At 49.3% G+C, this 27,033-nt stretch overlaps 1 protein-coding gene across 1 annotated transcript in view; it reads left to right on the plus strand.

Annotated features, from left to right (window-relative positions):
• The first annotated feature begins 510 nt into the window (after window positions 1-510).
• LOC144950441 (glutamate receptor ionotropic, NMDA 2C-like) overlaps window positions 511-27,033 on the plus strand; it is a 79,707-nt gene continuing 53,184 nt past the window's right edge. Inside the window, exons 1-3 of the mRNA XM_078880551.1 lie at window positions 511-1,143; window positions 2,221-2,822; window positions 10,300-10,414. Of these exons, the coding sequence (XP_078736677.1) occupies window positions 580-1,143; window positions 2,221-2,822; window positions 10,300-10,414 (1,281 nt within the window). The 5' untranslated portion in view covers window positions 511-579. The remainder of the gene's footprint in view (window positions 1,144-2,220; window positions 2,823-10,299; window positions 10,415-27,033) is intronic.

Here is a 27,033-nt window from a genome sequence, read left to right on the forward strand (position 1 = left end):
GCGCCGCGACGCGCGAGGCCGCGGCAGTAGCGGGCTCACCGCGGAGAACTCGTACCCTGGAGTGACCCCCCCCCCCATCCCATCCCACACCACACACCACGCAACACACACACACCCCACACACACCCCACACACACCCCACACCACACACTCCCACCACACCCCCACACCACACACCCCACACCCCCCACCACACCCCACATACCCCCACACACCCCACCACTCCCCCCCCCACACCCCACCACACCCACCACTCCCCTACACCCCCCACTACACCCCCCACACCCCCCACACACCCCCACACACCACAACTCCCCCACACCCCCCACACACCCCACCACACCCACCACTCCCCCCACACCCCCCCACACCCCCACCACACCCCCCACACACCCCACACACACCCCCCACACACCCCCCACACACCGCCCACACACCCGCCACACACCCCTCACACCCCCCACCACACACCCCCCACACCCCACACACACCCCACCACACACCCCACCGCGCACAAAACCCCCCCAAAATTCGGCGCGCGGCTGCTTCGCCGATCGACGATGATGCGCGGCTGAAAGGATGACGAGCGAGGCGCAGCCATCGCTACGACGCCACCGCCGCCACCGCCGCCACCACCACCGCCACCTCCACCACCACCTCCTCCTCGTCCTCCTCTTCCCCCGCCGCTCGCCGCTCGCGATGCTCACGGCGGCCGTGGCCGCGTGGGCCGTAGCCGTGGCGACCCTCCCCGCCGCGGCCGAACCTCGCGGGGCCCCTCGGGCTCACGGCGGGGGACGAGGGGGCGGCTCCCGGCAGGGCTACCCGGTGCTCAACATCGCGGTGATCTACGCCGGTCGCTCTTCGCAGCTACTCGACGTTAAGCACGTGCTGAGCGGCGGGCAGTTCCTCGACATGCCCATGGACGTGAACGTGGCGGTGACGCGCACGGTGAACGGAACGAATCCGCGGGACGTGATCATCCAGATCTGCGACGTGCTGTCGAGCGTGCGTCTCCACGGCGTCGTTTTCGGCGACGAGACCGAGCGGGAGGCGCTCGCCCAGATCCTGGACTTTCTCTCGTCGCAGACGCTCATCCCGATCATCGGCATCCGAGGAGGTTCGGCCGTGGTCATGACTAAGAAGGTACGTTCTAGCAAAGGTCGTTGTTGGGTTTTTACCCTTCTATCTGTTGCCAGATAGAAGGGTAAAAAACCAATTATCATATTTTTTCTGGTAAATGAGATTCCCATAGTGTAGATGTTTGCCCCGAGCTCTCATACTCTGATGGTTCATTGTCCTTGAGTTGTGCGCCTTTTGGCGTCATCTGGTCCAACTCATGTGAGACTAGGCTCTAAGGAAAGCTGTCTCGGGTGTGGACCAATCAACTTCAAGGACAGTACATACATTATCAGAGTTTTGTCTTTTGTTTGTATTATGACTGCAGGTATTGCGGTCTATGCAAACATGTCAGTTTTGTTGCCAGATAGAAGGGAAAAAAACCAATTATCATATTTTTTCTGGAAAATGAGGTTCCCATTGTGTTGTTGTTGTTATTATATTCTTGGTTCTTTCGGCAAAGTCACGTAGAAGGGAGATAATAAAATTATCTAAATATAAAACAATAAAAATGCTCACGACGTTTCGACTGCAACGCAAGCAATCGTCATCAGGTGTGAAATCCACGGCAAGAAAATTTGAAAAAAGTGACGGTTTGTCCTGACGTCAGCACCACGGACAGCGATTTGGCAGTTTGCCAGATGGACGAGTCCATCTATGTCACCGGTGTTGGTGGCCGTGAGCGGGAATTGAACTCGGATCGACAGGTTCGTAGCGCCGCGTAGCGCTAACCATTACACCCACCGCTCCACCCCCCCCCGCCAACAACAACCGCCATTCGCCACTGAGTGGCGGTGACGTCACCACGACGCTTGTGCCAGGCTATGTGCACCTTGAGGCTACCACGTGAAGTGTCGAACGCCCGCTGGCAGGAGGTGACGGGGCAGACGCAGCAGGTGCCACGGGTCGACTGACTGAGATGACTGAGATGACTGGCTGCTGCACCACCTGTGCCCCCTTACTGTGCCAACTTGCTGTGCTTTAGCCACCCGGCGCTCTGCTCGTTGTTGTGAGCGTCGCTCCTCCGCCCTCCCACGCACACGCGCGCGCGTGACCTCTGCTCCGACACCCACCCCCCCCCAACCCCCCCCGCATCTTGGGCAGGAGGAAGAATCGATCTTCCTACAGTTCGGCGCCACTGTTCAGCAGCAGTCGCGCGTCATCATGCGCATCATGGAGGAGTACGACTGGCACAGCTTCTCGGTGGTCACGTCACACTACACGGGCTACCAGGACTTCATCTACCACTTGCACATCACGGTGGAGAGCAGCTACGTCGGCTGGCACCTCGACCGCATCATCCCCCTCGACCTGCTCGACCGCGACAGCGACGACCAGATCAAGGCGAAGTTGCGCAGCATTCAGACCCAGGTGGTCGTCCTCTACTGCTCGATGGCCGAGGCGGAGTATTTGTTCCGCGTCGCCGAGACCGTGGGCCTCACGGGTTTCGGCTACGTGTGGATCGTGCCTGGCCTGCGTTGGTCCGAGTCGGAGCGGCGGCCTCCCGGACACTTCCCGACGGGCATGGTGACGATCTCGTACGACGACGAACGCCGAGGGCTCGCGCATCGCGCCATGGAGGGGGTGGCCGTCGTGGCCACGGCCGCCTTCAACATGTTCGTCGAGTTCGGCTTCATCCCCGAGTCAAAGCTCAACTGCAACAACACCAACGCCTTCAACAGCACCCTCTGGAGCACCTTCTACAGGTGCGCAGCGGGGGGGGGGGCGGGGGCGGTGGGAGGGGGAGGGTGAGAGGGGGCGGTGGGAGGGGGAGGGTGAGAGGGAGGTTGTGAAGGGGGGGAATGGGAGGGGGCGGTGGGAGGGGCTGGCGGGAGGGGGCGGTGGGGGGGAAGGTGGGAGGGGGCGGTGGGCGGGAGGTTGTGAAGGGGGGGGATGGGAGGGGGCGGTGGGAGGGGCTGGCGGGAGAGGGCGGTGGGGGGGAAGGTGGGAGGGTGTGGTGGGCGGGAGTTGGTGAAGGGGAGGGGGGAATGGGAGGGGGGTGGTTGGGGGGGCGGTGGGAGGTGGGGGGAGCGGTGGGAGACAGTCGGTGGAGGGAGTCTTTGGGGGGAAGGTGTTGGGGGGGGGGGGGCGTGTGGAGGGGCGATGGGGGGACGGTGACAGCAGCAGCAGCATCGCACCACCCTGAGTGACAGCTCGACAAAGTCGCTTACCGTGTGCACATTTATCGCAGCAAAAAAAAGCCAATCTAAATCATCTACGTGCAAGTTTCTGAATGTCGAGGGGGTGAGTGGGGGGGAGAAAAACCCGGATGACCACGGACAATCGATTATCCGCGGAAAAACTAAAACATTACTCGCACATTGCAATTGTTATTTTCTTCCCGCAGTCTTTAAGTCGACTTTCCTCGTCTGGGCTGATGAAATAATCAAGTTCCCGTGTCCACGGGCCCCATTCCATCGTAGCCTCGAATACGCCCGAACGGAAGCGCCATCGGACTGGGCTGGATAATGATGAGGATGATGAGCATGATGAGCAGGAGTGTGTGTGTCTGTGTGCGTGTGTCTGTGTGTGTCTGTGTGTGTATCTTTGTGTCTGTGTGTGTGTCTGTGTGTGTCTGTGTGTGTGTCTTTGTGTCTGTGTGTGTGTCTGTGCGTGTGTCTGTGTGTGTCTGTGTCTGTGTGCGTGTGTGTCTGTGTGTGTGTCTTTGTGTGCGTGTGTCTGTGTGCGTGTGTCTGTGTGCGTGTCTGTGTGTGTCTGTGTGCGTGTGTCTGTGTGTCTGTGTGCGTCTTTGTGTGCGTGTGTTTGTGTGTGTCTGTGTGTGTCTGTGTGTGTGTCTTTGTGTCTGTGTGTGTGTCTGTGTGTGCGTGTGTCTGTGTGTGTCTGTGTGCGTGTGTCTGTGTGTCTGTGTGCGTGTGTCTGTGTGTGCGTGTGTCTGTGTGCGTGTGTCTGTGTGTGTGTCTTTGTGTCTGTGTGTGCGTCTGTGTGTGCGTGTGTCTGTGTGTGTCTGTGTGTGTGTCTTTGTGTCTGTGTGTGTGTCTGTGTGTGCGTGTGTCTGTGTGTGTCTGTGTGTGTGTCTTTGTGTCTGTGTGTGCGTCTGTGTGTGCGTGAGTCTGTGTTTGGCTGTGTGTGTGTCTTTGTGTGTGTGTCTGTGTGTGCGTGTGTCTGTGTGTGTGTCAGTGTCTGTGTGTCTGTGTGTGTCTGTGTGTGTGTCTTTGTGTCTGTGTGTGTGTCTGTGTGCGCGTGTGTCTGTGTGTCTGTGTGTGTCTGTGTGTGTGTCTTTGTGTCTGTGTGTGTCTGTGTGTGCGTGTGTCTGTGTGCGTGTGTCTGTGTGCGTGTGTCTGTGTGTGTCTGTGTGTGTGTCTTTGTGTCTGTGTGTGTGTCTGTGTGTGCGTGTGTCTGTGTGTGTGTCTGTGTGCGTGTGTCTGTGTGTCTGTGTGTGTGTCTTTGTGTGCGTGTGTCTGTGTGCGTGTGTCTGTGTGCGTGTCTGTGTGTGTCTGTGTGCGTGTGTCTGTGTGTCTGTGTGCGTCTTTGTGTGCGTGTGTCTGTGTGTGTCTGTGTGTGTCTGTGTGTGTGTCTTTGTGTCTGTGTGTGTGTCTGTGTGTGCGTGTGTCTGTGTGTGTCTGTGTGCGTGTGTCTGTGTGTCTGTGTGCGTGTGTCTGTGTGTGCGTGTGTCTGTGTGCGTGTGTCTGTGTGTCTGTGTGTGTGTCTTTGTGTCTGTCTGTGCGTGTGTCTGTGTGTGTGTCTGTGTGCATGTGTCTGTGTGTCTGTGTGTGTGTCTTTGTGTGCGTGTGTCTGTGTGCGTGTGTCTGTGTGTCTGTGTGTGTGTCTTTGTGTCTGTCTGTGCGTGTGTCTGTGTGTGTGTCTGTGTGCATGTGTCTGTGTGTCTGTGTGTGTGTCTTTGTGTGCGTGTGTCTGTGTGCGTGTGTCTGTGTGCGTGTGTCTGTGTGTGTCTGTGTGCGTGTGTCTGTGTGTGTGTCTTTGTGTGCGTGTGTCTGTGTGCGTGTGTCTGTGTGCGTGTGTCTGTGTGTGTCTGTGTGTGTATCTTTGTGTCTGTGTGTGTGTCTGTGTGTGTCTGTGTGTGTGTCTTTGTGTCTGTGTGTGTGTCTGTGCGTGTGTCTGTGTGTGTCTGTGTCTGTGTGCGTGTGTGTCTGTGTGTGTGTCTTTGTGTGCGTGTGTCTGTGTGCGTGTGTCTGTGTGCGTGTCTGTGTGTGTCTGTGTGCGTGTGTCTGTGTGTCTGTGTGCGTCTTTGTGTGCGTGTGTTTGTGTGTGTCTGTGTGTGTCTGTGTGTGTGTCTTTGTGTCTGTGTGTGTGTCTGTGTGTGCGTGTGTCTGTGTGTGTCTGTGTGCGTGTGTCTGTGTGTCTGTGTGCGTGTGTCTGTGTGTGCGTGTGTCTGTGTGCGTGTGTCTGTGTGTGTGTCTTTGTGTCTGTGTGTGCGTCTGTGTGTGCGTGTGTCTGTGTGTGTCTGTGTGTGTGTCTTTGTGTCTGTGTGTGTGTCTGTGTGTGCGTGTGTCTGTGTGTGTCTGTGTGTGTGTCTTTGTGTCTGTGTGTGCGTCTGTGTGTGCGTGAGTCTGTGTTTGGCTGTGTGTGTGTCTTTGTGTGTGTGTCTGTGTGTGCGTGTGTCTGTGTGTGTGTCAGTGTCTGTGTGTCTGTGTGTGTCTGTGTGTGTGTCTTTGTGTCTGTGTGTGTGTCTGTGTGCGCGTGTGTCTGTGTGTCTGTGTGTGTCTGTGTGTGTGTCTTTGTGTCTGTGTGTGTCTGTGTGTGCGTGTGTCTGTGTGCGTGTGTCTGTGTGCGTGTGTCTGTGTGTGTCTGTGTGTGTGTCTTTGTGTCTGTGTGTGTGTCTGTGTGTGCGTGTGTCTGTGTGTGTGTCTGTGTGCGTGTGTCTGTGTGTCTGTGTGTGTGTCTTTGTGTGCGTGTGTCTGTGTGCGTGTGTCTGTGTGCGTGTCTGTGTGTGTCTGTGTGCGTGTGTCTGTGTGTCTGTGTGCGTCTTTGTGTGCGTGTGTCTGTGTGTGTCTGTGTGTGTCTGTGTGCGTGTGTCTGTGTGTCTGTGTGCGTGTGTCTGTGTGTGCGTGTGTCTGTGTGCGTGTGTCTGTGTGTCTGTGTGTGTGTCTTTGTGTCTGTCTGTGCGTGTGTCTGTGTGTGTGTCTGTGTGCATGTGTCTGTGTGTCTGTGTGTGTGTCTTTGTGTGCGTGTGTCTGTGTGCGTGTGTCTGTGTGTCTGTGTGTGTGTCTTTGTGTCTGTCTGTGCGTGTGTCTGTGTGTGTGTCTGTGTGCATGTGTCTGTGTGTCTGTGTGTGTGTCTTTGTGTGCGTGTGTCTGTGTGCGTGTGTCTGTGTGCGTGTGTCTGTGTGTGTCTGTGTGCGTGTGTCTGTGTGTGTGTCTTTGTGTGCGTGTGTCTGTGTGCGTGTGTCTGTGTGCGTGTGTCTGTGTGTGTCTGTGTGCCTGTGTCTGTGTGTGTGTCTTTGTGTGCGTGTGTCTGTGTGCGTGTGTCTGTGTGCCTGTGTCTGTGTGTGTGTCTTTGTGTGCGTGTGTCTGTGTGCGTGTGTCTGTGTGCGTGTGTCTGTGTGCGTGTGTCTGTGTGTGTATTAGTGGGGAGCGGTAGTGTAGCGGTTAGCGCGCTGTGCTACGAACCCGGCGATCCGGGTTCGATTCCCGCTCACGGCCAACACCAGTGACGATTATCTGAACCGGTCCTGGGCCTCCCCTAGGTCGGCTCCGCCACAAACGAGTAACCTGGCGCGGTGTGTAGTAAACATCGCCACTGGGGAGATAAAGGCGGCCGGGCGTGGTGTTGGCCACCCACCCCCTCGTGTGCCGTGCCGGCCTTCATATGTACTGCTCGCTTAACAGCACTTGCCCCTACAGTCTGTTGCAGGCTACAGGGGTGTGGGGGGGGGGGTCTTTGTCTTGTTTTGCGTTATCTAACACTCGGCCAGTGTTTAACATTTCATTACAATTCAGGGCACAACCGCCGGAGACGCCGGGGTTTGTGTTGACACGCCGCCGCTAATGTGGCGTGTCCGCGTGGCCCTCTTTGTTATCGAGCCTTCATAATTTCCACGCTTCTTGGTGCCGCGAGAAAAATGGGGGGGGGGGGGGTGGGGAACGAATTTATTTCCGTATTTATATTTTTTATATATTTTTTTTTGGTGCGTGTGTGTGTTGTGTTACATCGCTCGCATGAAAGGCCGAAACGCCACGATTGCAAGTTCGTTACGCTACAGAAAGAGAGAGAAAATGATGTTTTTCGCTCGGAACTTTCACGGCGTTTCAACGTCGCGGGGCGGGGGGTGGTGGGGGATGAGGGGGGGGAGACAGAGATGGGGGGGGGGGGTGGTGAGGAAAGAAAAACCATGCGTGCGCATGGGTTCTGAAAAGTTTCTCCCGGTGTTCAATCGGGGCGAGTCCCTTTGATCGCAACGCAACTTCGTACCGTGACCCGATGACCTTTGGGATTTCGAGCCCAGCGCGCCTGCTGATCGCTTGCACCGAATGTGGCGGCGTCTAGGAGATGTTGACTATCTCTTCTCGTATGCAGGAGGTCGTGGGTTCGATCCCAACTCTGACGATGCCTGTTGTATGTTTAGACTTAGCGTGTCTCTCTATCATCATCATCACGATAGCTAGGAGATGTTGACTACCTCGCCTGGTATGCAGGAGGTCGTTGGTTCGATCCAAACTCGTGACGACGCCTTTTGTATATTTGGAGTTTGCGTGTTTCTCTCATCATCACGATAGCTAGGAGATGTTAACTACCTCGCCTGGTATGCAGGAGGTCGTATGGTTCGATCCCAACCCTGACGACGCCTGCTGTGTATTTGGAGTTTGCGTGTCTCTCTCTCATCATCATCACGATAGCTAGGAGATGTTAACTACCTCGCCTGGTATGGAGGAGGTGGTGGGTTCGATCCCGACCCAGACGACGCCTGCTGTATATTTGGAATTTGCGTGTCTCTCTATCATCATCATCATCATCACGATAGCTAGGAGATGTTGACTACATCACTTGGTATGCAGGAGGTCGTTGGTTCGATCCAAACTCTGACGACGCCTGTTATATATTTGGAGTTTGCGTGTCTCTCATCATTGCTACGGTGGCTAGGAGATGTTAACTACCTCACCTGGTATGCGGGAAGTCGTGGGTTCGATCCCGACCCTGATGCCTGCTGTATATTTGGAGTTTTGCGTGTCTCTCTCTCATCATCATCATCGCGGTGGTTAAGAGATATTGACTACCTCGCCTGGTGTACAAGAGGTCGTATGGTACGATCCCAACCCTGACGACGCCTGCTGTGTATTTGGAGTTTGCGTGTCTCTCCCCCCCCCACCGTCCCCCCGTGGTCGCGTCGATTTTTTTCTCCGGGTCCTCTGAGTATTCCCTCCACATTCGGAAACACGCGTCTCGAGTTCATTTGACTGCTGCTATGGATGCCCACGCGATGACTCTAAGCCCGCTTCGTTGAGCTATCATCTGTGATGGCCAGAGTTGCTTCTGCAAAAAGAGCTGAGTAGCTCAGTGAGGCCTTTAATTACACTGGTCAACAACAAGAATCATTTTTTTCTGGCCTGGACTTTTGCAGCTGTTTTAGACTAATTTCAGGGTGCTGATTCCAAATCTGATCTCAGATTTGCTCTATCACATCTCATTTTTATGCTATCGGCATACCCCATTTTCATTGATTTTACCCGAGATAAACTCTGTCACTTATGATTGCGAGTTGTTGCGAGTCAGTGACTGCTTTAGTGTTAAAATATGGTGCTGTATTTTTAGGATAGTGTGTTTATAATATAATTTTATGCAGATATCCACATTTATTTAATATTTTTCTTCTGCAGTTTTTATTGAAAATACAATATTTGATATCTCAAAAACCTGATGTGATAGACAAGAACTGATACCAGATTTGGAATTACCTTAAAACCGTTGGAATACCTTCTGCCAGAAAAAGTGTGTTGACCAGTGTTAGTCAAACAAACACAGTTTCGTTTAAAAATATAGTTTCGTTTAAATCGCTGTCTTCTTTGTATCTATCATCATCACGCCCCCCACCACCACCCACCCTACACCCCTCAAATGGGCATTCATATCGAGCCTCTCGTCTTTAATCGAATCGCAATCCCAAGAGGGCTCACTGCGGTACGTTCAATAGCGAAGGCGTAACGACTCTTACCGGAGATCTACATTTTCAGCGCTGCGTATTCCCAAGGGACCTCTTTTGCCGGCGGATAAAAGACCCTCCCCCCACCTACAACTCACACCCACCGGGCCCTAATGCTAATGATGTCATCAAAGATAATGACCTTTTAATGCAGAGCAATCCACCGGCAGGTGTGAAAGGTCGAATCCACGCGTCACGCGATTGTGGGTTTAAGATAAACAACGATAAGTCACCGCGGAAGGCGGCTCCGTTGAGCTCCTCGTGTGATGAATATTGAGCGTGCGATTGATCCGTCGACTTTTTAAACAAACAAAAAAATTCGCGCGAATAGATGGGCCGACGATACGTCTCCTTTGTATAGTAAACATTTATATCGCTCCAAGTCGCAAAAAAACCACTATTCAAAGTAACGTCGATATAACAATAACATAATAATAAAACGTGCTATTCTTTAATTGTTCTATCTACATTTTTTATTATTATTGTTTTATTTTGATTTAAAGCTTTCGTGACTGCAGGGATTCATCTTCTTGGTTCTTTCGGTAAAGTCACGTAGAAGGGAAATAATAAAATAATAAAAATAAAACATAATAAAATAATTCTCACGACGTTTCGGTCTGTCTGTGTGTCTCTGTGTTGTCTCTCTCTGTGTCTATGTTGTGTCTCTCTCTCTCTGTGTCTCTGTGTTTGTCTCTCTCTGTGTCTCTCTCTGTGTCTCTGTGTGTGTCTCTCTCTGTGTTCTGTGTGTCTCTGTGTTCTCTCTCTGCTTGTGTGTCTGTCTGTGTGTCTCTGTGTTGTCTCTCTCTGCTTGTGTGTCTGTCTGTGTGTCTCCGCGTCTGTGTTTTGTCTCTCTCTCAAAAATCTAGTTCTACCTGATAACGACTGCTTGTGTTGCAATCGAAACGTCGCATTCTATCATTTTATTTTTTTCGGCGTGACTTCACCGAAAATCCCAAAGAACACTCGCTCCGATAATTATTGCAGCAGTGTGGCTGCCTCCAGCGTCTTGCCTCAACGGCCCTGCATGGCGCTCATCGTCAAACTCTTCCGTCTGCCCTCTGCCGTAGGTGCCTGCGAAATATCACTTGGAGAGGCAGGGACCTCTCCTTCAACAGCAACGGATACCTGGAGAAGCCGTCCATGACGGTGATGGCCCTGAACAACGAGCGCGTGTGGGAGAAGGTGAGAGCCAGCGAGCGAGCGTGCGTTTGTGATGGAACTTTCTTCGCACCGTACGTAGTCAACCGTGCTTCGAGCGGAGCGGTAGTGTCACGCGCAGCGCCGCGCTGCGCTACGAACCCGGCGACCCGAGTTCGATTCCCGCTCACGGACAACGCCGGTGACGATTCACTGAACCGGTCATTGGGCCTTCCCCTAGGTCGACTCGGCCTCAAATGGGTACTTAATGCGGGGTGTGTATTTATCGCCACTGGAAACGTCGAGATCTATTATTTTTCTACCTACGTGACTTTAACGAAAGACCCACATCGTATGAATGTAACTTTTGTACAGCCATACCTTGACTTTCGTCAACTTGACTTTCGTCGCTTCGCTCTCTCGGCCGTTTTCAAATTGTAACCACGTTTCAAATGTCCTATTTCAAATCGTAACCACATTTCAAATTTCGTCAACGCGGCTTTTCTCTTTCGTCCGATTTCATCCGCAAACCTTCCACAGCGTTCACGCCACGCGTCCCCTTTTTCGTTCAGCCTTTGAATAGAAGTCGTTCAGTGAGCATCTCTTATAATTTGTGTTTATTCATATATTATTAATAATGTACTTTTTAAAATTGTATTTTCTACCCGTGTGACTTTACCGAAAGAACCAAAGAGGATGGATTCCTGCAGTCACGAAAGCTTCAAATCCAGATTGAATCCTGTACTTATTTCTGCGATTATGCTGTAAACAATTCACAGTTATTTTGGTGATAACAAGCTCTGCTTTTTGATTTAAAGCTTTCGTGACTGCAGGGATTCATATTCTTGGTTCTCTCGGTAAAGTCACGTAGAAGGGATATAATAAAATAATATAAAACAATAAAAATTCTCACGATGTTTCGACTGCAACGCAAGCAATCATCATCAGGTGTGAAATCCACAGCAAGAAAATTTGATGATGATTGCTTGTGTTGCAGTCGAAACGTCGTGAGAATTTTTATTGTTTTATTTTATTTTATTATTTCCCTTTTACGTGACTTTACCGAAAGAACTAAGAATATATAAGCTCTGCTGTGACATTCTTCCATTTTTGAAAATTCGTCCATGCTCTGGTCCCCAACCAGACGAAAGTACGAGGTGTTCCTGTTGCTACAAAAAGTCAAATAGTCTCCCACTTACACCATTAGACCTCCTTTGTCAGTACCAAAATATAATAATAGGATTTTCCCCCTTTTTTCTGGCAACAAAACTGAAACCTTTTTACGAGGATTCATGTCTGCATTAACCACAATACTTGCAGTCAAAATGCAAACAAAAAACACACTCTGATAATAATATATGCATTGTCCTTGAAACTGATTGGTCCACACCAAGGAACGGCTTTCTTTTGGGCCTCGACCCAATTGGTGCTCGATCAGAGGACGCCAAAAGGCGCACAGCTCAACGACAATGCCACCATCAAAGTAATGAGGGCTCGGGATGAGCATCTACATCATTATTGCATTTTGACTGCAAGCATTGTGGTTAATGCAGACATGAATCCTCGTTAAAAGGTTTCAGTTTTGTTGCCAGAAAAAAGGGGAAAACCCATATTATTAGTCTCCCACTTGTTCGCCATCAGGAGCCCGCAGGCAGCACATGTCTTGTGGTTATTGTTGCAGATTCTCCGAAGTGTTAACATTTTTTTGAAGCAACCCCCCCCTCCCTCCCCGTATTTTCCCTTAGCCAATCGCCGTCCTTCGCCTTCTAACGGATCCCAACCGTCGCCTCTGGGTTCCGCTCTGTGCCCCGCCCATTCTCGTTCACACCTTCTCATCCAATCACTTCAAAAGCCCTGCCTCCTGACCAATCCCTGTGGAGGCCTCTTTCCACCAATCAGAGAACCTGCTGTATCACGTAGGCTTTCGCGACCAATATCAATCCATAATAGAGGGTTTCATTTTTGGGTTAGATCGTCGTAATCAGATTGTAAATGTTGTGGCTTGGCTCTCCAACACACCGGCGTGCTGTACTAGTATACTGAACTATACACTACACTATACACTACACTATACACTACTGTACAATACACTACACACTACACTACTATACACTACACTACTGTACAATACACTACACACTACACTACTATACACTACACTACTATACACTACACTATACACTACACTACTATACACTACACTATACACTACACTATAGACTACACTATACACTACACTATACACTACTATACAATACACTATACACTACACTACTATACACTACACAACTATACACTACACTATACACTACACTACTATACACTACATTACTATACACTACACAACTCTACACTATACACTACACTATACACTAGTGATGTACTAGTATACTACACTATACACTACACACTAGTGCTGTACTAGTGACGAATTGGCCACGTTCTGTTTACGTGACAACCCTTACTAGTTGGCCGTGTCAGCTGGCGGCGGGTTTTTAACAACACATTTATATACTTACACGATCTAATCCCCCACCCCCAACAAAACCTCTATGACCCTGGTATATTTTTGAATAGCCGTTAGGCTGCACGCTGGCTGGGTGTCATTTTCAGTCATTGCATCCTGCACCGTGCACGCTATGAATGAAACCCTCTCCACGTGCCGTTGTGCTTTCTTGTTTCTGGTGGCTTTTGTTGTTGCCACTTCTAAATGCCACCGTCTGGGATTCTGCAAAGCGTGCCGAAATGTATACGCAGCGAGTGAGGAAGCCGAACTTTAAAAATAATATCATTGTTAAATTTCGATTTAATGCTTTCGCGACTGCAGGGATTCATCTTCTTGGTTCTTTCGGTAAAGTCACGTAGAAGGGATATAATAAAATAATACAAATTGAACATAATAAAATACAATTCTCACGACGTTTCGGCCACAACTCATTCAGATGCTGTCTTTCCGACAGACCTGTTCTTCACCTGAGGACGGCTGCTTGCGTTGTGGCCGAAACGTCGTGAGAATTATTTTATTATGTTTTATTTTTATTATTTTATTATTTCCCTTCTACGTGACTTTACCGAAAGAACCAAGAAGATGAATATCATTGTTATTTATTTTTAGTCTAGGATTCCACATTATACTCGCAGAGGCATTGACATTACCCGCTGGCTTTTCTTCTCGCGAGAGGAGCAGATTAGATATGCGTCTGATGATATCTGCGAAAGGCAGCGATAATGAATGTGCTCCCGCAATTCCACCCATCCGCTGTTCTCACAGACTGAACTCCGGGGCCTAGATGCAACCCCCTATACACAATGAGGTGTGTTGTGTGTGTTGTGTCTGTGCGCAAGCTTTGTGTAGTTTGTGTGTGCGTGTGTGTGCGCCGGGTGGCTGGAATGCAGCAAGCTGGCACGGGAGAGACGTTAATTTCCTTCCCTGGTATACAGGAGGTTGTGGGTTCGATCCCAACCCTGACGCCTGTATATTTGGAGTTTGCACGTTCTCCCCGTGGTCGTGTGGATTTGTGTCTGGGCTCAGCGGCGGTCTTCCCCTCCACATTTAGAAGTGTGCGCTTAGAGTATTGGGCTGCGATGAATTTCCACATGATAATAATAATAATAGTTCAATTTGTAACGCGCGCAAATTTGCAGACGTAGTGGCCGCAACTCAGAGGCGCGGAGGCAAGCTCAGAGTCGCTCGAAAGCACGTGGTTGTAGAGGTGAGTTCTTAAGTCTCTCTTGAAGGAGGCGATTGAGGTGATGCTGCGAATGTGCAGAGGGATATCGTTCCAGACTGTTGGGGCTGCCACCGAGAAGCGGCACATAGACATGATGACCATCCTGGATCTTGGTATCAAGAGAAGGTCGTGAGTGGCGCTGCGCAGGCATCTGCCGTGTGCTGCGCTGCAAGTTGTCAATAATGAAGAGAGGTACGGCGGGCAGGCGGATGTGAAGGCATGGTGGCAGAGGCAGGCGGTCTTGTATGTGACCCTACTGGCGATGGGTAGCCATTTGAGAGCACGGAGACAAGCTTGTGAGTCGAGACGGGGATGAGTGTGGGCAATGACGACGCGTGGCAGGAGGTTGTTTTGTAGTCTTTGAAGTTTCTTTAGGTTGCCAGCGGAAGTCCGGACTACATTTAGAAACGTGCGCTTAGAGTATTGGGCTGCGATGAATTTCCACATGATAAGCCACTTCGTTGGGCTGTCATTTGTGATAGCCAAGTCCCTTCTAGAAAAAGAGCTATATAACTTAGTGGTGCCTTACCTGGTAAAATACAAATACGTAGGAAGAAAATAAATTAAATAGTAGAATACGACGTTTCGATTGCAACACAAGCAATCGTCATCATGTATTTAACAAACCTAGTGAACTTAGAAATGCAATGCAATACAACACAGAGAGTCGGCTAACACAACAGTCAGCACCTCACCTGGTTGATTACGCTCTTACAAAGATTGCTAAATTTGAGAGAGAGAGAGAGAGACAAAACACAGACACGGAGACGCAAAGACAGACACGCAAGCAGAGAGAGACAACACAGAGACACACAGAGAGAGACACACACAAAGACACACAGAGAGAAAGACACACAGAGACACACAGAGAGAGACACACACCATAGACACACAGAGACACAGAGAGAGAGAGACACACACAACATAGACGCAAAGACAGACACGCAAACAGAGAGAGACAACACAAAGACACAGAGAGAGAGACACACACAAAGACACAGAGAGAGAGAGAGACAACACAGAGACACACAGAGAGAGTCACACACAACATGGACACACAGAGACACACAGAGAGAGACACACACAACATGGACACACAGAGACACACAGAGAGAGAGAGACACACAACATAGACGCAAAGACAGACGCGCAAGCAGAGAGAGACAACACAGAGACACACAGAGAGAGACACACAACATAAACATAAAGACAGACACGCAAGCAGAGAGAGACAACACAGAGACACACAGAGAGAGACACACACAGAGACACACAGAGAGAGACACACAACATAGACGCAAAGACAGACGCGCAAGCAGAGAGAGACAACACAGAGACACACAGAGAGAGACACACACAGAGACACACAGAGAGAGACACACAACATAAACATAAAGACAGACACGCAAGCAGAGAGAGACACACACAGAGACACACAGAGAGAGACACACACAGAGACACACAGAGAGAGACACACAACATAGACATAAAGACAGACACGCAAGCAGAGAGAGACAACACAGAGACACACAGAGAGAGACACACAACATAGACATAAAGACAGACACGCAAGCAGAGAGAGACAACACAGAGACACACAGAGAGAGACACACACAAAGACACACAGAGAGAAAGACACACAGAGACACACAGAGAGAGACACACAACATAAACACAAAGACAGTCACGCAAGCAGAGAGAGACACACACAAAGACACACAGAGAGAGACACACAACATAAACACAAAGACAGTCACGCAAGCAGAGAGAGACAACACAGAGACACACAGAGAGAGACACACACAAAGACACACAGAGAGAGACACACACAAAGACACACAGAGAGAAAGACACACAACATAAACACAAAGACAGACACGCAAGCAGAGAGAGACAACACAGAGACACACAGAGAGAGAGACACACAACATAGACACACAGAGAGAGAGCGAGACACACACAAAGACACACAGAGAGAAAGACACACACAGAGACACACAGAGAGAGACACACAACATAGATAAGACCCAACGTATCTGTGTCAAAGCCTTAAATATATAGAGAGGGGGGGGGGACAGAGAGAGATTATTCTCCAGGTTGTCGGGTCTTTCTCCACCCCAGCGGCAGCGGGGGTCGCTTTCCACACAGCTCGCTCATTGACATGCTAATCGATCTGCTCCGGTAGTCACCCCCCCCTCACAGCTCGCTCATTGACATGCTAATCGATCTGCTCCGGTAGTCACCCCCCCTCTGTCTCTCTCTCTGCCCCCCCCCCCCCCGCTCTCTCTATTTAAGGCCACGACACAGAGGCGTTGTGTCTCTGTGTGTCTATGTTGTGTGTCTCTGTCTGTGTGTGTCTCTGTGTGTGTCTCTCTCTGCTTGCGTGTCTGTCTTTGTGTCTATGTTGTGTGTCTATGTTGTGTGTCTCTGTCTGTGTGTCTCTGTGTGTGTCTCTCTCTGCTTGTGTGTGTGTCTCTGTGTGTCTCTCTCTGTGTGTCTATGTTGTGTGTCTCTGTCTGTGTGTTTCTGTGTGTGTCTCTCTCTGCTTGTGTGTCTCTCTCTGTGTGTCTCTGTGTGTCTCTCTCTGTGTGTCTATGTTGTGTGTCTCTGTCTGTGTGTCTCTGTGTGTGTCTCTGTCTGTGTGTATCTGTGTGTGTCTCTCTCTGTGTGTCTATGTTGTGTGTCTCTCTCTCTGTGTGTCTCTGTGTGTGTCTCTCTCTGCTTGTGTGTGTGTCTCTGTGTGTCTCTCTCTGTGTGTCTATGTTGTGTGTCTCTGTCTGTGTGTTTCTGTGTGTGTCTCTCTCTGCTTGTGTGTCTCTCTCTGTGTGTCTCTGTGTGTCTCTCTCTGTGTGTCTATGTTGTGTGTCTCTCTCTGTGTGTCTCTGTGTGTGTCTCTCTCTGCTTGTGTGTCTCTCTCTGTGTGTCTCTGTGTGTCTATGTTGTGTGTCTCTCTGTGTGTCTCTGTGTGTGTCTCTCTCTGCTTGTGTGTCTCTCTCTGTGTGTCTCTGTGTGTCTCTCTCTGTGTGTCTATGTTGTGTGTCTCTCTCTGTGTGTCTCTGTGTGTGTCTCTCTCTGCTTGTGTGTCTCTCTCTGTGTGTCTATGTTGTGTGTCTCTGTCTGTGTGTCTCTGTGTATGTCTCTCTCTGTGTGTCTCTGTGTGTGTCTCTCTCTGCTTGTGTGTCTCTCTCTGTGTGTCTCTGTGTGTCTCTCTCTGTGTGTCTATGTTGTGTGTCTCTGTCTGTGTGTCTCTGTGTGTGTCTCTGTCTGTGTGTATCTGTGTGTGTCTCTCTCTGTGTGTCTATGTTGTGTGTCTCTCTCTCTGTGTCTCTGTGTGTCTCTCTCTGTGTGTCTATGTGTGTGTCTCTCTCTGTGTGTGTCTCTCTCTGTGTGTCTATGTTGTGTGTCTTTGTGTGTGTCTCTCTCTGTGTGTCTCTGTGGGTGTCTCTATGTGTGTCTCTGTGTGTGTCTCTCTCTGTGTGTCTCTGTGTCTCTGTGTGTCTCTCTCTGTGTCTCTGTGTGTCTCTCTCTGTGTGTCTCTGTGCGCGTCTCTGTGTGTGTCTCTCTGTGTGTCTATGTTGTGTGTCTCGATGTGTGAGGGGGGGGTGGGTTGAGAAATGTGACGTCACATCAAAATGCGCAACTTTAAATAAATACAGACAACACGTTCTACTTGATTAAATAGACTTTTTAATAAATGTTTTCTCCTACAACATCAGAGTGCAGCGCCACATTAAATACGCACTACAATCACAATAGTTTAAAGCGATTTGAAGCATGTTTTATTTTGGGGGGGGGGGGGGCAGAGCTTTGTGACGTCATATTTGAGAGGGGGGGGGGGTCTGACTTTTTGTGACGACATATGAGGAGGGGGGGGGGGTGCGTCCAAAATCGCGTGAGGTCATTTATGCACGGCTCCCCAAGGCTACACGGGTGATCTTTGCATTTGGCACAAGGATATCCCTTGTAGGCTTCAAAGAACGCTGGGCGAAGTGCATGTTAGCGAGCGCCTATTAATCGCCTTTGTATCCCTCGCACTGACGTTCACTACGCATCGTAGCTGGATAGAACGTTACTCATTTAAGACGAAGTACAGCCTTGCCCCTCTGCTTGTCTGCGCTCCGCGTGCGCGCGTTCCGATAATTACATCGGCGCGCGCCTCTAATTAATCCTCAGCTGGTTCCGTGCATACGCACGACCACACACACACACGCACTAACACACACACACGCGCACTGACACACACACACACGCACTGACACACACCACACACACGCGCGCACACACACACACACGCACGAACACACACACGCACGAACACACACACACGCACGAACACACACACACGAACACACACGCACGAACACACACACACGCACTGACACACACACACTAACACACACACACGCACTGACACACACACACGCACTAACACACACACACGCACTGACACACACACACGCACTGACACACACACACGAACACGACCACACACACACGCGCGCACACACGCGCGCACACACACACGCACTGACACACACACACGAACGTACACGCACGCACACACACACACGCACGACCATACACACACACACGCACGCACACACACACACGCACGACCACACACACACACACACGCACGAACACACACACACACGAGCACACACGCACGCACACACAAAGACAAAGATCCCCCGTATGGCGTTAACAGATTGTAGAGGCAAGTGCTGTTAGCGAGCACCTATGAAGGCCGGAACACGAGGGGGTGGGTGGCCAGCGCCACGCCCGGCCGCCTTTGTCTCCCCAGTGGCGATGTTTACACACCGCTCTAGGTACACATTTGAGGCTGAGTCGACCTAGGGGAGGCCCAGGACCGGTTAAGATAATCGTCACTGGTGTTTGCCGTGAGCGGAATCGAACCCGTGACGTCAGGTTCGTAGTGAAGCGCGCTAACCACTGCGCCACCGCTCCCCACACAACAACAACAACCGCCATTCGCCACTAAGTGGCGGTGACGTCACCACGACGCTTGTGCCAGGCCATGTGCACCTTGAGGCCACGTGAAGTGTCGAACGCCCGCTGGCAGGAGGTCACGGGGCAGACCCAGGTGCCACGGGTCGACTGACCGAGATGACCGAGATGACTGGCCGATGCACCACCTGTGCCGCCTACTGTGCCAACTTGCTGTGCTTTAGCCACCCGGCGCTCCTCTCGTTGTTGTGAGCGTCGCTCCTCCGCCCTCCGTTGTTGTTGGAGGGCGACTGCCTCCAACTGCCCAGTAGCGTCCTTCACGAGCCTCCTCCACAGAGGCCGATCTTGACACCGCTGGTACCAGTCATCGGCAAGTCCACTCAGCTCCACATCCTCCTGTACCACATCACTCCATCTCTTCTCTAGCCCGTGCCGCGCCCGTTTAGCCCCCTAGATCCGGCCGAACAAAAGCTGTTTAGGCATGCGGTGGCTGGGCATGCGGGCTACATGACCCAGCCAACGCAGCCTTGCCTGCCGGAGGAGCTCACCGATGGGACTTTGCCCAGATCTTTCAAGAATTTGTGAGCTCCTCACACAATTCAGCCTGGTTAAACCCAGGATGGATCGTAGGCAGGCCAGCCTAAATGTTTCTAACCGGCGAAGATGCTCCATTAGGGGGGTCCACGTTTCGCAAGCGTAGAGAAGGGAGGGAACGACCGTGGCCGAGAAGACCTGAAGCTTCGTGCGGAGCGACAGACCAGGTAGCTTCCACACAGCGTCACGCAACCGATGATAAGATATTGCCGCTCGACTGAGTCGGAGTGAGACACACGCACGCACGCACACGAACACACGCACAAAGCGACGAGGGAGAGAGAGGTGTGGGGAGGGTTGGGAGTCAGGAAGGCAGGGGGAGGGGTGCTCATGAATATTTACTCTGTCGTGATGAGAGAAGAGAGGAGAGAGCGATTACTTCTTAGCCACGGGAGAAACGCCGTCAGGACCGTAACGCCTGTTAGGGTCGCGATTGTTCAAGTTCCATGCAGCCCCAGGCAATGTTCCTCGCATGAGCGGCGGTGGCTGTTGTGGTTGTTGTTGCTGCTGTTGATTCTCTTCCAAGCGCGCTCAGCTCTCAATTGTTAATTAGCAAATCGCTTCGCAAACACCCACTCACCCTCCAGCCCCGTCTGATGATACGATGAAGACACCGTGTCTATTCTATCCAATTGTTTTATGTATATTTTTTTTTGCAGGTAAGGCCCCGACTGATCTATGTAGATGTGGTTTGTTTTTCGTGTCAGAAGCGAACCTATCAACGTGGAAATGTATTGCAGCCATACGACTCACAATGGGTGCTGTTTAGAAATGTGGAGGGGAAAATCGGATCACCTGGGGAGAAAATTCCACGCGACCACGGGGAGAGAGAGACACGCAAACTCCAATAAATATACAGCAGGCGTCAGGGTCGGGATCGAACCCACGACCTCCTGTATACCAGGCGAGGTAGTTAACATTTCCTGTGCCAACTTGATTTATTTTATCCGCCCTGCGCTCCGCTCGTTGTTGTGAGCGTCGCTCTTCTGCCCTCCGTTGTCGTTGGAGGGCGACTGCCTCCAACTGCCCAGTAGCAGCGTCGTTCACGAGCCTCCTCCACAGAGGCAGATCACACACCCACTTACTCACTCACACACCCACGCAGTCACCCACCCACTCATTCATGTACCAACTCAGTGAACCCCTAACTCGCACACCCACTCACCCACCCAGTCATTGAGCCACTGGAGTCACTCACCCGCTCATCCACAACACTCACCCAGAGGTACAACATGCATACACACTCTTGCAAATGAGACGTAATCCCTGCTGTCTGTAGCTCTCACCTTGGTGACACATACGCGACATGACCTCGTCTGTCCGTATGTGTGTATGTATGTTGAACTTCTTTCGCACCGTACGCAGCAAACTGCGTTAACCTCAGAGAAGAATCTGTCTTGAGGCTGGAATCGAACAGGGAGCACTATTATCGGTGGGTGTCATGCGCTGTTTGATTGATGGACAGTACGGAGGTGAGATGTTAACTACTTCGCCTGGTATGCAGGAGGTCGTGGGTTTCATCCCGACCCTGACTATGCATGTATATTTGGAGTTTGCGTGTCTCTCTCCGTCTCTTTCATCTTCGTCACGGTGGCTAGGAGATGTTAGCTACCTCGCCTGGTACGCAGGAGGTCGTGGGTATGATCCCGACCCTGACTATGCCTGTATATTTGAAGTTTGCGTGTCTCTCTCCCTCTCTCTCATCATCATCACGGTGGCTAGGAGATGTTAGCTACCTCGCCTGGTATGCAGGAGGTCGTGGGTATGATCCCGACCCTGACTATGCATGTATATTTGGAGTTTGCGTGTCTCTCTCCCTCTCTCTCATCATCATCACGGTGGCTAGGAGATGTTAGCTACCTCGCCTGGTATGCAGGAGGTCGTGGGTATGATCCCGACCCTGACTATGCCTGTATATTTGAAGTTTGCGTGTCTCTCTCCGTCTCTTTCATCTTCGTCACGGTGGCTAGGAGATGTTAGCTACCTCGCCTGGTATGCAGGAGGTCGTGGGTATGATCCCGACCCTGACTATGCATGTATATTTGAAGTTTGCGTGTCTCTCTCCGTCTCTTTCATCTTCGTCACGGTGGCTAGGAGATGTTAGCTACCTCGCCTGGTATGCAGGAGGTCGTGGGTATGATCCCGACCCTGACTATGCATGTATATTTGAAGTTTGCGTGTCTCTCTCCGTCTCTTTCATCTTCGTCACGGTGGCTAGGAGATGTTAGCTACCTCGCCTGGTATGCAGGAGGTCGTGGGTATGATCCCGACCCTGACTATGCATGTATATTTGGAGTTTGCGTGTCTCTCTCCCTCTCTCTCATCATCATCACGGTGGCTAGGAGATGTTAGCTACCTCGCCTGGTATGCAGGAGGTCGTGGGTTTCATCCCGACCCTGACTATGCATGTATATTTGGAGTTTGCGTGTCTCTCTCCCTCTCTCTCATCATCATCACGGTGGCTAGGAGATGTTAGCTACCTCGCCTGGTATTCAGGAGGTCGTGGGTATGATCCCGACCCTGACTATGCCTGTATATTTGAAGTTTGCGTGTCTCTCTCCGTCTCTTTCATCTTCGTCACGGTGGCTAGGAGATGTTAGCTACCTCGCCTGGTATGCAGGAGGTCGTGGGTTCGATCCCGACCCTGACTATGCATGCATATTTGGAGTTTGCGTGTCTCTCTCCCTCTCTCTCATCATCATCACGGTGGCTAGGAGATGTTAGCTACCTCGCCTGGTATTCAGGAGGTCGTGGGTTTGATCCCGACCCTGACTATGCATGTATATTTGGAGTTTGCGTGTCTCTCTCCCTCTCTCTCATCATCATCACGGTGGCTAGGAGATGTTAGCTACCTCGCCTGGTATTCAGGAGGTCGTGGGTATGATCCCGACCCTGACTATGCCTGTATATTTGAAGTTTGCGTGTCTCTCTCCCTCTCTTTCATCTTCGTCACGGTGGCTAGGAGATGTTAGCTACCTCGCCTAGTATGCAGGAGGTCGTGGGTTTGATCCCGACCCTGACTATGCCTGTATATTTGGAGTTTGCGTGTGTCTCTCCCCGTGCTGGCATGGATTTTTTCCTCCGATTTTCCCCTCCACATTCGGACACATGCGCTTGGATTATTTTTGCTGCTGTGAAGTTAACGTGACAAACCTTGATAATTGGCTGTGTCGGGTAGTGGCGGGTTTAACGACGCGTTTATATTTACGCTATCAAATCCAAACATCAGTATTATGGACGATGAGAGCAGTTTTCAAACAACATTGTTAAAGAATATAACATAACAATAGCTTTTACCAGGGGCGGTTTCTTCATTAGGGCGATTGGGCGACGCACCGCCAATGTCATTCAACCACAGAGTCACGCTAGCCGTCACTGTGCCTCTGGATATAGTCCAATCAGCGTCATGCTACGTTCTGTGGAGTACCGCCTCTTTTTGGGCGATTTCCCTCCGGCTGAGAATCGCCCAGAGTGGCCCCATAGACTTACATTCAAATATGTTTTTTTTCCAACGGGGGGCGCTGCAATGCATTCTCTATGGCTTCCGGGAGGGCTCGCCCTAACGTGCTTACGTCATCATACGTGCTTACGTCATCATACATAAGCACGTTTCATCCAACAATATAATTTGTCGCCACCTAGTGGAATCTTTAATAAAATAAACTTGAGTGGTTTGTTTTAATAGTGAGTATAGAAACAAACAAGATGTATTGTAAGAGTCACTTTATTTTTCATTAATATTAAAGAAGTGAAGTTGCCTTTACATGCTTAAGCTGTTAATTTATCCATTGCATGGGTGGACCTTATCCTTATCAATCATCCAGACATTTGCCCCCCCTGAGAGATTTTGCAGGAGCCGCGACTGGCTTTTACCCTTTCTGGCAATCAACCAGGTGTTAAGATGTTAACTGCCTTGGCAGTCTCTAGTGCGGACCAATCAGTTTAAACAACAATGCAATTATATTATCAGAGCATGTTCTTTGTTTTCATGTTCACCAGGTTAATGCCGACAGGATTCCTTGAAAAATGATTCTGTTTGGTGTTTCAACATCGTAACACCTCTTTTATTGCCAGAAAGGGGCAAAGCCTATTGTTATATTTTGATGCGGGCAAGAAAGGTTCCGTAGCGTCAAAGAACAACAACGAAAACGTGATTTATAAACGCGGTTTAAATTAAAATGGTGAGTGAAAAATACGTTGTGCGTTCTATTGTAATTCAATTCGTTTGGCTCCCGCAAAGTGTCCGTCGAGAGTGTTTGTTTCTATGTGTGTTGTTGTTGTTGTTGGAGCGAACAGAGGGAAGGGGTAGTTCTAATAACAACGTGGAAACACTTCCTTGAAATCGACGTTAAGCGCTGCTTAGACGAACCAAAATATTTACGTTTGCTGTTATGTAATAATATCCGACGTTACTACACCACTGATAATGTAGTTTACTACACCACTGATAATGTAGTTTACTACACCACTGATAATGCAGTTACTACGCCACTGATAATGTAGTTTACTACACCACTGATAATGTAGTTACTACACCACTGATAATGTAGTCACTATACCACTGATAATGTAGTTTACTACACCACTGATAATGCAGTTACTACACCACTGATAATGCAGTTACTACACCACTGATAATGCAGTTACTACACCACTGATAATGCAGTTACTACACCACTGATAATGCAGTTACTACACCACTGATAATGTAGTCACTACACCACTGATAATGTAGTTTACTACACCACTGATAATGTAGTTACCAGAGGTGGGACAAAGTCATTGTTATGCAAGTCCAAGTCGAGTCGCAAGTCATCAAATTCATGACTCGAGTCTGACTCGAGTCCAAGTCACATGACTCGAGTCCACACCTCTGGTAGTTACTACGCCACTGATAATGCAGTTACTACGCCACTGATAATGTAGTTTACTACACCACTGATAATGCAATTACTACACCACTGATAATGTAGTTTACTACACCACTGATAATGCAGTTACTACACCACTGATAATGCAGTTACTACGCCACTGATAATGCAGTTACTACGCCACTGATAATGTAGTTTACTACACCACTGATAATGCAGTTACTACACCACTGATAATGTAGTTTACTACACCACTGATAATGTAGTTACTGCACCACTGATAATGTGGTCACTACTCCACTGATAATGTAGTTTACTACACCACTGATAATGTAGTTACTACTCCACTGATAATGTAGTCACTACACCACTGATAATGTAGTTACTACGCCACTGATGACGTAGTTACTAGGCCACTGATAATGTAGTTACTACACCACTGATAACGTAGTTACTACACCACTGATAATGTAGTTACTACACCACTGATAATGTAGTTACTACGCCACTGATAATCAGTCCCTCCAGAAAAACGCGGAGTTTTTTGGTGATTGTTGCGGGCAAAAATCGTTGATTATGCGGCACGTTTTCTTCAAAAATGCGATGGAATATGCGGGATATTTATGCAATTTTATGCGATTAAATTGCGGGAACTTGCAAAAATTGCGGGAACTTGCAAAAACTGCGGTTTGATGAAAAAGAGAAAAAAAAGTGATTCCCCCAACACCCTATTCACTAGGCTACTACTTTAATGTAAAGAGTCATTTCTTATTACTTCCTATGATAAGCAAGCATACTACATCACAGAAAGTGCGGGGAATATTTAAGTTCTCATCTTGTTTTATTTCAGACCTTAACAAACAGATGGCTCAAACTTACAAAACATTGAGTCGAACAAGTTCTGTAGCTTTACAAAATGAATATGCTACAACTTCTGTAAAAATGAATAAATAAAATATTAAAAAATAAAATGTGTGCTTCCTGTTTTACAGAGGTAGCTATACAAAACAGACATCTTCTGTTAAAATAAGTGTTTTCAGTGCACAGTAACGTAAGCAATACAGTAACAGTACAGTCTTACAGTAATGTAAATTTACATACTACTAACAAAAAAGTGCAATCTTACAACTGTAAAGTTGCATGAACTCTTCATCATGGTTTCATTGGCATCGCGGGGTTTGCAGCTTTTCAATGATGTCGCGTAATGAGTGACATCACTTCATAACGTTCCCATGGCAACAGGGGAAATGGCTGCGCTTGTGTGAAGTAAACGCAACATTTTTCAACTTTCTGCTAAGATATATGTGACTTTTTGCAACGAAAATGCGGGGATTATGAAATCATGCAAGCCCGCATATTTTGCGCGCGGAAATCTGCAATTTATGCGGCTAAAGTGCGGCGTATTTGAAAAAACGCGCCCCCCGCATAAATATGCGGACTTTGGCTGATTTTGCGTGGAATCTTGCGATCGCATAATCGCGTTTTTCTGGAGGGACTGGATAATGTAGTTACTACGCCACTGATGACGTAGTTACTAGGCCACTGATAATGTAGTTACTACACCACTGATAATGTAGTTACTACACCACTGATAATGTAGTTACTACGCCACTGATGACGTAGTTACTAGGCCACTGATAATGTAGTTACTACACCACTGATAATGTAGTTACTACGTCACTGATAATGTCGTTACTACGCCACTGATAATGTAGTTACTACACCACTGATAATGTCGTTACTACGCCACTGATAATGTAGTTACTACACCACTGATAATATAGTTACTACACCACTGATAATGTAGTTACTAGGCCACTGATAATGTAGTTACTACGCCACTGATAATGTAGTTACTACACCACTGATAATGTAGTTTACTACACCACTGATAATGTAGTTACTACACCACTGATAATGTAGTTACTACGCCACTGATAATGTAGTTACTACACCACTGAAAATGTAGTTTACTATACCACTGATAATGTAGTTACTACGCCACTGATAATGTAGTTTACTACACCACTGATAATGTAGTTACTACACCCACTGATAATATAGTCACTTCACCACTGATAATGTAGTTACTACGCTACATCTTATCAGATGCTTCCACAGAGTACGTTTTTGCTCTTGTCTTGATCAATTGGCCTCAGATAGCAAAATGCATCTGCTGGATACTTGCAGCCTTTTCATGCCATCTCAGAAAAAATCAGATATGTAGCCACTTAGGCAGCTGGAACTAAACTGAACTGGTGGGCTTAAGGCCACTGTATTAATACTGCTATTTATATTACTGGAAAGTTCTAGAGCCTTCTAGAAGTTACTCCAAGTTTTACTCAGCACTGAATCCATCTGGAATGTTCTGGAAAAGAGGTACATTTCAAAATATCAATGTCTTGGTCACGAAAGCAAAGTTTGCGGGGAATAATCGCCATTTTCTATACTTTCGAGACATAAGCAATTAGGAAATAACACTTCCTGCCCAGGAACAAAG

The sequence above is a fragment of the Lampetra fluviatilis genome, chromosome 58 (genome assembly GCF_964198595.1).
Source record: "Lampetra fluviatilis chromosome 58, kcLamFluv1.1, whole genome shotgun sequence".
Lineage (NCBI taxonomy): Eukaryota > Metazoa > Chordata > Hyperoartia > Petromyzontiformes > Petromyzontidae > Lampetra > Lampetra fluviatilis.